General features: G+C 40.9%; 1 protein-coding gene across 1 annotated transcript in view; it reads left to right on the forward strand.

Moving 5' to 3' along the window:
• The window catches only part of LOC128847638 (multidrug resistance-associated protein 1-like), a 54,091-nt gene extending 44,355 nt beyond the window's left edge, over nucleotides 1-9,736 (forward strand). Inside the window, exons 23-28 of the mRNA XM_054047212.1 lie at nucleotides 1,958-2,059; nucleotides 4,832-4,975; nucleotides 5,990-6,148; nucleotides 6,996-7,162; nucleotides 8,285-8,479; nucleotides 8,994-9,736. Coding sequence (XP_053903187.1) covers nucleotides 1,958-2,059; nucleotides 4,832-4,975; nucleotides 5,990-6,148; nucleotides 6,996-7,162; nucleotides 8,285-8,479; nucleotides 8,994-9,120 — 894 coding nt within the window. The 3' untranslated portion in view covers nucleotides 9,121-9,736. The remainder of the gene's footprint in view (nucleotides 1-1,957; nucleotides 2,060-4,831; nucleotides 4,976-5,989; nucleotides 6,149-6,995; nucleotides 7,163-8,284; nucleotides 8,480-8,993) is intronic.
• Nucleotides 9,737-11,624: the final 1,888 nt, after the last annotated feature.

Here is an 11,624-nt window from a genome sequence, read left to right on the forward strand (position 1 = left end):
TGCACTAGCTGCAATATTTAGGTTGCCATCATTGCAAGGAGGAGGTTGGTTTAAAAATTAGTTTTGTATTGGTATTGAAGTATTTAATGGAAACATTTCCAATGGCCCTATGTTGTTAAAAAAAAAAAAAAAAAAAAAAAAAAAAGCATAGTTGGGACCACATTTGGCAAGCATGTCCCTTGTAATAAGGAGGGCTAGAACTGTGTTGATTAGTGGCTAGAGAGACAATAAAATCTAACGATTTAAAGAGTTTTAAAAACCCACGCATCCACAATATCTTGATAGTTTGGTCCTATCTCCTGAGTACTTTCTCTCTCTCTCTCTCTCTCTCTCTCTCTCACTCATCCTGTTATCTAAAATTAGAATGTATGCTCTTTGGGGTAAAGTGACATGGACAGCTATATCACTATACCCATGAAGATGATACTGGCTACTGCAAGACTTTATACCTGCTAAGACCTGAATTCAGTGTTCTGTGATTTCCCTGCAACAGATTGCATCAACACAAGAAAGGGTATTTCATTTCCTGCATGCCTTAACACCAAAACACAGGCATCTTAATTGGAGGATCACAGCTCTGAACTCAGGTCTTTTCAGATAGGTATATTACAAACTAGCTGTTTTATTTGCCTTTTAATCTTATACACGTTTGGTTAAATATGTGATCTCAGTACAACTGATTATTTTTTGTTCAGAAGCCTTTAGGGTCATCTTTAAATATTCCTCCCTCAGGACAAAATTGTAACCTCGGATGGCTAGTTTATTAACCCATTTTGTCACCAACCAGTTTTGTTAAAGTATATTTTTTAGTTCTGATATATAATGTACAATGTCTTAGAACAGTTTAAAATAGACCAATTTTGTACTGCTGTACCTGAGCATGTCATTTCATAGCCATCACATGGCAACTGTGAGAATTCACATAAAATTAGTATCCACTGCATTAACTTGCAGATATTGGTCTAGGTAGCACGAGTACTTGCAGAAATAGCTTCTCAGTGCTTGAGGATAGAAGTGATTTGGCAGACACTATGGACCTGATCCCCAGGTGCACTGCAGCTGCTTTTGCCACGCTGTTAAGATACTTGTGTAAATGGCTCAGGGAGGATTGTCCCAGTGTAAAGGGAATACTGCAACAGTACACATACAACACAGGCTCATAAACCTACACTTCCTCTTTCTGCCAGTGTAACACAGAAGGGGAGCTTGGTTACTGGGGAAAAGGTGATAGCCAGGGTGCCCTGTACCCTACACTGATCCTGAGCTAGTTTTTCTAACACAGCAAATGGTGGAAGAAGTGCTCAGAGTAGCACTGGGATCAATGCAGTGAAAGCTTAAAGCCAGCTTTGCATACCAACTCCTGACTTGTGCTCTGCATCTTCTGGAACTATCTAAGCAGCTGACATTGTGTTTTGATGCTATTTCTTGCTATCTAATATACATATCTGAAATATATTATGCTGTTTACGAAGGCCAAGCAATTTTAACACATTCTGCGGAGTGAATCATAGAAATGTAGGGTTAAGGGGGTCTCAAGATGTCATTAAATCCAGCCCACTATGCTGTGGCAGGACCAGATAAACCTAGACCAGTAGTCCCCAACCTTTTTAGTCTGGCAGGCACAGACGACAAGCCACAGAGGACCATGGCGGCGGACGAGCATCCGCCGAAATGCCACCGACAAGCGGCAATGTCAATAGGTGTCGCCACCGAAATGCCTCAGAGCAGCAGTGTCATCCAGAGGCATCGCCGCCGAAATGCCACCGAAAATTGGCGGCATTTCGGTGGCGACGCTTCTGGATGACGCTGCTTCTCGGCGGCATTTCGGCGGATGCTCGTCCGCCGGCCAGTACGCGGGTGCACTTAGACGCCCCAGGCGCCATGGTGCCTGCGGGCACCGTGTTGGGACCCCTGACCTAGACCATCTCATGAATATATCTTTTTTTTTTTTTTCCAGATAACTCAAACTTTGAATTTTTGGGTGCGTAAAGCATGTGAAATTGAAACTAATGGAGTTTCCATTGAAAGAGTTTGTGAATATGAAAAAATGGACAAAGAGGTGAGCATTTTAGAAGACTAAATATAAACTGAGTATTTGGATATTATTTCATATATGTGTATAAGCTTGTGACTAACTGATAAAAAGAAAAGAAATTGAATGACTAATACAAATGGCATCTTATAATTAATAATATACATACATTCTCAAAGCGTGATGCATTCACAAACTAATGTATTTGACTTTTTCTTTACAATAATAGTCAGAAAAGTTTTGTATTTTTAATGTTGACCAGTAAGTTTCTTGACATCAGACTTTGTGATAGCTATGATAGTTAGAAACAAACAAATACATAAAATAAATCTTAAATCTCTAAGTCTCGTCATGAACTACTATCTGAATTTGTCTGTGGGTATATCTATACTACAATCACGGAGTGTGATGACAGCTCATGTAGATGAACCTGAGACAGTTTAGCTAGCTAGCTTGGCTACTGGAGCAGTGAAGTCACAGCAGCATGGACTTCAATGCAGGCTAGCTGCCAGAGTAATTACCCAGGAGGGTATGTACAGCCCATGAAGAAGCCATGCTGTCACTGCTTCCCTGCTAATCCAGCTTGTTGAGTATGTCTACATGAGTTGCACTCACACCCCTTGATTGCAAATCAGAAATATACAGTGGTGCAACGATACAGGCAGGGTTGGCTCTAGGCACCAGTGCTCCAAACATGTGCGTGGGGTGGCATTTTCCAAGGGCGCGCAGGCGGCACTCCGCCCCCCCCCCCCCTTTTTTTTTTTTTTTTTGCTTGGGGCAGCAAAAAGCTGGGAGCCGGCCCTGACCAGAGCCCTGCCGCTGGAGAGCCAGAGCATCGTCCCCTGGAGCCAAGCCCGGGCTGCAGTGGCGAGAGGGACTCCCGGAATGTGTGAGGAGCCGGGGAGGGAGAGAAGCGGACCCCGGGATGCAGGGAGGGAGGAGGGGTCCTGCTGCCACCACCGCTGCTGCTCTGAGTCTCCCCAGGGTGGCGTGGCGTTTCCCCGCCCGAGTGGGCTGTGCAGGGTGCCACCGGGCTGGGCAGGGGGCACGGATCCCGGCTCGCGCGCTGACAGGGCGAGTAGCTGGGCTGCCCTCTCTTGCCCCCGGACCCAGTCCGCCGCGCACCTCCCCCGCCTCAGCTCCGCGCTGCTTGTCCCAGGCCCCCACAGCGCCAGGGGCGGGGAGAGGCAGAGCCCGGCTCCGAGCGGGGCAGTGGGGGATACTGCCCCACCGGGGGACCCCCGCGGCTCAGGCACCTGGGGGTCAGTGTCCGTCCTCTCGGCTCTGCCTGCATGGGGCTGGGGAAGCAGCTGTCAGCACCTGTCCCTCTCAGCCCTTGCACCCCCAATCCCGCTCGCAGCCTCTTTACGTGTACCTCCCCCCATTGCTCCTTCACCGCATTCCTTCCCCTTGTACTCTCCCTTCACCCGCATCTCTCCCCTTGTACCCTCCCCCCAGCCCTCTCCTCCCACACCTCCCCCTTCCCCTGCACCTCTTCTCCCGCAACCCTCCTGATACCCCCTCTCCTCCTCCACCCTCCTCTGCGAGTACATCATACCCCACTTCTCTGCCAGTGTAGAACCCCCAAGCACCCGCACACCCGCTCCTCTGCCTGAACCCTCTTTACTAGATCCCCATCCCTTTCCGGGTACAAGGTTTGAGGATTAGTCCCTATGCCTTCCATGTGCATTTGGAGTACTAAAGATGGAGTTGCGGAGGCGAGATTTATACTCAAGTGAAATAAAAATAGGAGAAACAGTTTGATCCCCACTGCAAGTGTAAACGGGGATTGCTGTGGTGAATGAGGAGGTAACGTTTGGTGAGGGGGAGCCCAGGGCTGGGGCGGCAGGGGGTGTGGGTGGGGAGGAAGAGAGAGCCCAGGGCTGGGGTGGGGGGCAGCCAAAAAAATTTTTGCTTGTGGCGGCAAAAAACCTAGAGCCGGCCCTGGATGTTCCATTCACTACAGAGCTTGAGATATTTGCCATCATCAAAACCTTTGCTACTAGGCTGATACAAAAGTTGCAAGGTAGGAGTGGATATTCTGTGAATTACTGTAACTAGAATAACAGTTGCCCATCACAACTCTAGGTTGGAGTGTTCCGCTCCGCTTCCATGAGAGGAGAACAAACCTGCTGGGGTATAAGAAGGGCTGGCTTCACAGAATGTCCCTCTCCTCTCTGCTGTCGAAGCTCCTCTATGGTGGCTTCACTGGTTTGGGCTCCAGACTCCAAGAGCCAGGGCTGCCATTCTCAAATACTGCTACTTCCCATAGTGGGCCAAATAAGCCAAAGTGATTCCTGACCTTAACTAGCATGGGTTCGCTCCTGATATAGTCCAAACAGTGTGTCCTAGGCATCTTTTTCAAAGTAAGTGGCATTGCAGACATGAATAAAGTTGTTAGAAAGGTGCAGGCTGTACTTGGCTGAGAATAGTGAATGTATTACAAACTACTAACAGCCAGGGCCTTGGAAGCCTGAGTCTCTTTCAAAACTCAGGTCTGTGAGTTGGTAAAATAATCAAGGTACCTAAGGTAGCTCTCTAAATAAATATGTGCAATCTTTGTCTGAGTCTGGTTACTGAGAAGGATTATGTGATGCCTCTGCATGTGGTGAAGTATTTTTTAATTAAAAATCCTGATGTCCAAGAAGCTGTCTGACTTCTCAGTGCATTGGATTGAGTGTGAGTCATCATCATGTGTTTACTTGTATTTTTAAAATTATAAATGGCTTGCATCAAGTATTCCAAGTGGCTTGTAAAAATGTAAAGCAGTGCACTAAAACAATGTTAATTTAATTTCAGGCCCCCTGGATAATGTCTAAAAGGCCCCCGATGGGATGGCCCAATAAAGGGATAATAGAGTTCATTAATTACCAAGCTCGGTATAGAACAGATCTTGGTTTGGCCCTACAGGATGTCTCCTTCCAAACGCACAGTAAAGAGAAGGTATTGTACATAATACGAAATAATCAAAAATAGTTTAATTGGCCCCTTAATTTTCTACATTCAATAGATTTCATGTATGAAAGCATAACTGAAGGAGTCCAAATTAGGATAATTCTTACTGGGTATGTAAATATTAAGCTATTGGAATTCATGAAACTATTTTCTAAATGGTTGAACAGACAAAGGAAAAAGTATATTTTAATCTAAGTTTTATTAATGGCAACATTAGATACAAGGGGACAGATGCTCATATGGTGTAAATTGATGTAGCTCAACTGACTTGAATGGGACTCCACTGATTTACAGAAGCTGAAGATCTGGACCAAGGTTTTTAAACAACAGACTTTAGTTTCAAGTTATACTATAGCTTGATTAGTAATGCCAATTAGAAACCAATCCTATCAAGTGCTGAGTGCCTCACAGTAAACTTATGCAACCAATTTTTTTGTAATAATCTTTTGCTCTCCATTTCCCAGACATTTATTTTTCTTTTTTGTCTTTTACGTATGGTAAATGAGTATGTTTCTAATGAGGGCAGCATTAACACAGATCCTTTTATTTCTTGTTTGGGCATCAACCATAGTTAGGTTAGTTTATCTCCAGAAACAGTATGAACAAAGTCATGAGCCAAAGGAACTACTCATGTGAGCTCACTAGTATGAGCAAGGGGATCACAATCTGGCCCTAGATTTCTGTGCTGCTGCAGTGCCAGCGGATGGGAATGTTAGCTTTTGGGTGGATACCACAAAACACTTCTTTGGGAATTCCCTCCTACCCCCACAGAAAACTGGACAGTCAGGATCCTGATGATGATTCCCAACCGAAGTATGAGAGAGTTAAGGAAGATCAGAGGTGGGGCCTAAACCACTGGGCTATGGACAAAGGGGCAGTGTTCTTTTCTAACTCATATCTATCTACAGTGTTTAAAGTCACTAAAAAGAAATTGAAGTGTTAGTTTACTAAACCCTCCATTATTAAATTAGTTTTTCTTTTAAATTTAATATCTTGTTCCAGGTTGGAATTGTAGGAAGAACAGGAGCTGGTAAATCAACACTCACGAATTGCTTGTTTAGAATTATAGAGAGAGACGGAGGCAAAATAATTATAGATGGAATTGATATATCAACTATTGGACTACATGATCTACGTGGCAATCTTAACATTATTCCACAGGTAAAATCTGTTTCGGTATAGACACTTCTAGTTCATTCAAACATTAGTTATTGCATATCTATGAAGAAATTCTAAATCCCAAATGCTGAAACTGTAACTATAAGAAAGGCTCCATTTTGTACCAATTCACCAGATGAAAGATAAATCAGGATATTATTACTGGAATTATGGCTAATATTGAAAACTCCAAAGTTACTCATTAATGGGCATGCCCCAAGAAAAGAGAGCTTTGAATGTAATCAAATAATACTTGGTCATATTGCAAAATTAAAAGTAGCCTGATGGTAGGTGATTTCAATTTAATATTAAATCCCTGTCATCTAAAAGCACAAAACCAGATTCTTAAAGGTTTAAGTGCCTAAAGATGCAGATAGACACCTCCTGGGATTTTCAATAGCACTTACCGGCTTTTGCCTATCTGCCTCTTTAGGTGCTTTAAAAACACTGGCCCATGGATACATTTATAGAAAGCTAGTGGATTTTTTTTTTAAACACACAATGTTCTTTGCTAAATGTACACATTCTTCTTTTTTTAATACATATATTTGAATATATATTTTCATTTACCAAAGACATAGGATAGACCTCTCTCTCTCTCTGTCTTCTCCTCCCCCCCCCCCTTTTTAGGCTTTGTGGTGTTAAATAATTTGAGCATAGTAAATAATTTGAGCATAGCTAGTTTTGCCTTTTCATTCAGATTTCAAATATTACAGTTTGCCTTTAAAATGCATTATTTCTAGAATACCTTGATTAAAATCTTAACATTCCTGTGAGTTTGTTGAAAAACATTGTTTTGCTTTTTAAGCTTTGTGATGCTACTGCTTAGGCATTTTATATTATTTCTTAGGACCCTGTCTTGTTCTCTGGGACCCTCCAATCTAACTTGGATCCCTTTGGAAAATATTCTGATCATGAGCTGTGGGAGGCAGTGGAGTTGTGTGACTTAAAGAATTTTGTCCAGTCACTCCCAAAGAAACTCCTTCATGAGATTTCAGAAGGTGGTGAAAACCTCAGGTATAAAATTTTTAGTATCTACTGGCGAGGGAGCTCTTCTGGTATGCTAACTTGATTTTCCTTCAATACATTCTACATGACAGTATTCTAATGTTTTTCCATATCACAAAAGTGACTCCATCATTCTAAATAGAATGACTCTTGTAAAGCAATTTGTGGTCACTAGCTAAATAGTAACTGGGTGAAATTTTATGGCCATGTTACACAGGAGGTCAGACCAGATGATCTAATGGTCTCTTCTGGCCTTAAAATCTATTATAGGTGTTTGAGGAATGAGCAAATAGTCCAAGGCAGGGGAAGGACCGCCACAGACAGAATAACTGATATCAGAGAAAAAAGTAACAATATATAAAGTAAGAAGAAAAAGAAAGGGAACAAAATATAACCAAAAGAACACCATCATATGCGCTATATTATATCTTCTATTCAGTGTTCAGTGTAGTGGAGTAGCTGTTCAGTTTCTCTTTACAGTGCATTGTTATTTCAAAGATATGCCAGGGACGGTGACACTTTATGGGATAGAAAATTTCTGAGTGTAAGAGTCAGGCCGTTGCAGTCTGCTAAAATCTGAGAAATTTATATAAATGCTTGATAAGCTTTTAGCAGCAGAGTGGCAATCCAGAATTTAAAAAAGCAGAGCAGAAATGGAAAGGTAGTTAATAAATTGGAATGCATCTGCATCCAATGCATCTGAAAAAAATGGAATTTCAAAAAGGGACATTACATTTCCAAAGATAGCATAAGAGAGTCTTTAAAATTCTCATCCTGAACCAACTCCTACCACTGTAAAATACATAATTTAATAATCATCTGTTGTGTAGCAGTCTCTTTCAAACGTATCCCATGTCCAAACTAGGACGTGAATAAAATAGTGGGCATTAAGTTAACGTGGAAACTGGATGCAAATATGCATCCATCTGGAAAATGGAACCAGGGATGTGCCTCTAAAATAGATTATAAGCATGTGGTTTTGCTAACTATTTAAACAAATTATCCTACTCATTGCTTTCTCTCTACAAAATAACCCGATCATGGAATTATTTAGCATTTATTGTGGGTGGAATCATAGCAATGCTTTTGCAAAGTTATTGAAATGACACTGTTTTCAAATGTGTTTAACAGTGTTGGGCAGAGGCAGCTTGTGTGTCTTGCCCGGGCTTTGCTACGGAAGACAAAAATTCTGATCTTAGATGAGGCAACAGCCTCTGTTGACATGGAAACCGATAACCTAGTGCAGTCCACCATCCGGAGGGAGTTTCACAACTGCACAGTATTAACTATAGCCCACAGGTTGCATACTATCATGGATTCTGAAAGGTAAGTTTCAATATTGTTTTAAAAAACACATGGTTTTATTTAGACATTGTCAAAGTTGGTAGGCATGAAAGCTGATCTGGCTTGACACTTTCACCAGTCCTCCCCATATAATCTATGGTACCATGAAATACATATATATTTATATTAGCAGTAGTTATTGACAGTAAACAGACTGATATTTGTGCTACAGTGATTCTCCTGTTATTACTGAATTTAATTTTTAACTCCATTTTATCCCAGTTGCAAACACAAGTTACTAGCAAGTCCATTTAATTTACCAGAGTAAATTGATTGCACTGTAGAACTTAAGGTGACAAGGCAAAATTTCATTTTCTAAAACCTCTTTTGTGCAGGAGTTCGTAGCTTCATGAATGTCTGCGTTATCTATTGCGAAGAGATTTCCCATAGTAAAGGAATGAGTTCTACCTAAGCCACACCTTCAGTACGGCTAGAAAGTAGGGCTGAAAAAAAATAGCTCAATTTTCCTCATCACCTTTTTGTTTCTGCATTTCAGAGTGCTTGTTCTGGGCTCTGGAAGAATTATAGAATTTGATACCCCACATAATTTATTACTTCAGCAAGGAGTTTTTTCAAAAATGGTTTCTGAGGCTGGGATAACACAAGATACAAATAACTCATGAACTTATTTTTGTGAAGACAAGAATGCTGTTTTTTTCCAAACTCAAATGCAGGAAATGCTCCAGGGATGTGTGGTTAATTGTATCCTTGACATTATAAAATGATCACACAATTTAGGGGAATTGGGTAGTTTTAATACTGCAAACTTCTTACATGTGGTAGGATAAATGCTGATGGTTGCTGCTGTTATGATCTGTATTGTGCACACTTCAATCTTCTTTAAAATATTTTTATATACATTTTTCAGTAGAACAAAAAAATGTAAAGCCTTACTTTTCATAGCATACAGTGACTTTTGCTTTAATAAATGATCTGGAGACTACATAAATGCTTGTGAGCCAGACTACTTAACACTCCAGAACCTTCAGCACTTGTTTTGGTTAAATCGGTTTGTATGTTTTAAAGTATTTAGAGAATAATGCAGATTTAACCAGTATCCTCTGTTATACATAATGAGCTGGTGAAAATTCATTTGAGAATTGTCATTTTATGAACATGGGGGGCTCAATGCTGACTCGAGTCTGTACATGAATATTTTTTAAATTCTTGAGGGGTATATTTGGTTGCTTTTTTTAAATGGTCCTTTGAAAACCCTAAAATAAATGACAAGTTAAACGATTAGTAGTTATTTTTGTCTATCTAACTGAGCATTCTCAAGTCACATTGTGACAGAATTCTTAAAAAAGGAAAATCCCTCTGGGAAATATTCACTTTATATTTAAAGCACGTTTGTACAAGCTATTCTTGCACTAGTCATGGCAATAGAACCCTCTTTTCATATTTAATGGGAATGCTAACAAAGCATATTCTTCTGTATATAAAGTACTGTAAGTTATGGTTCTAATTTGTTGGCTTGTTTGTGGTTAAACTGGGTGAAAAGATACAGGGATGAGAAGAAAGTTTCCATGAGAATATACAATGCATACTAAAGGTATGAAATGGTGTTTTGCACTAATTCAAACATTCATGGAGCAGATACAGTTCTATTTTGAGAAGTCATGAACTTCCCCCATAAGAACCTATGCACACATTTGAGATATCTAAGCTGTGGATGCAGGGTACCTGTATCTTATGATGTACCATCTCCTGGATGCCTTATTCTCTTGAGAGGTACACTGGTGGAGCTAGAGCACATTGGAATTCACCTAGTCCAACACCAAACTAACCTCTATCCAAAGCTGTACTCCTTAAGGTCTATAATACCGCCCAAGGAACTACTTTTATAGAGTTCATTTATTTTCCTCTCAGGCCTGATTAGGCTTTGGGCCCCAACCCAGCTTCATTATTGTAGCATGAATGTTGTAGGAGGTCAAGTAGGCACTGAACACTCTGCCTCCTGGTACTCAAATTTAGGTGGGCACCCTGACATAGGAGCCATACTAGGAATAGCAGAGAAGAGTGATCAGTACTTCCCGTTGGAGATCCACCAGTAGAACAGCAATTCTAGTCATGTTGGCACAGTCATCAGCTTGATTGGTTTGGTGGTAGCTTGGGCCTCCCCCAGAAAAAAGGGTAAGTGAAGGATCCAGGCATTCCCTGCTACTTTTAATTCGCTCAAAGGTACAATATTGTCCCTGACAATAATAGCCAGCTGTAAATAATACAGTTCCCTAAAATATACTAATAACCTAGAGCTTGCACCAAACTATTGATTAGGATAGAGTAGCTATGGTGAAGCTAAATTAATTTTGGCAGAGATTAGACTTCATGCTGAAGCCTTTGCCTTCTGTATGAGGTGAGCTGATTCTGCTTTTAAAATTTTTGTGATACTGTTAACTGGCTATAATCTCAGAATTAAGCTTCTTCCAAAGATCTATGTTATGCCCCATCCTTCTGTTTTACATATGAACAGTCAGGCTATTTGTATATAAAATATCATTGATTGTGTTGACATAATTCAACCCAGCTGCTTCTACAAGTTGTAGACCCAATTCACTGCTGGCACAAGAGGGTGCACAATCCTTCATCTGAATTTAGTCCTGAGTGCTATTAAGACAATTACAAGAATCTGGCCTATCTGGTATTTACAAACTTGAGTATGACAGAATGAAACTAGGGAGAGAAGAGGCCTTTAGTTCCTGTGTTGGTAGTGCCTTTTAAAAAAATAAAAATAAACACATACACATACACACTTCTGTTTAAATACAGGTGTTCATAATTGCCTGCTTCTGCAGCACACACTTGCACTTAACTTCTCAGGGAAGTTAATATAAACACAAGTTTCAGAGTAGCAGCCGTGTTAGTCTGTATCCGCAAAAAGAAGAACAGGAGTACTTGTGGCACCTTAGAGACTAACAAATTTATTAGAGCATAAGCTTTTGTGGACTACAGCCCACTTCTTCGGATGCAGAAGTGGGCTGTAGTCCATGAAAGCTTATGCTCTAATAAATTTGTTAGTCTCTAAGGTGCCACAAGTACTCCTATAAACACAAGGCAATTGTTTCTATAGAATTTATCTTCCTTCTAAAGAAGCTACATACTTAAATGAACCAGGTGGAAAGAATTA

The sequence above is a fragment of the Malaclemys terrapin genome, chromosome 1 (genome assembly GCF_027887155.1).
Source record: "Malaclemys terrapin pileata isolate rMalTer1 chromosome 1, rMalTer1.hap1, whole genome shotgun sequence".
NCBI lineage: Eukaryota > Metazoa > Chordata > Testudines > Emydidae > Malaclemys > Malaclemys terrapin.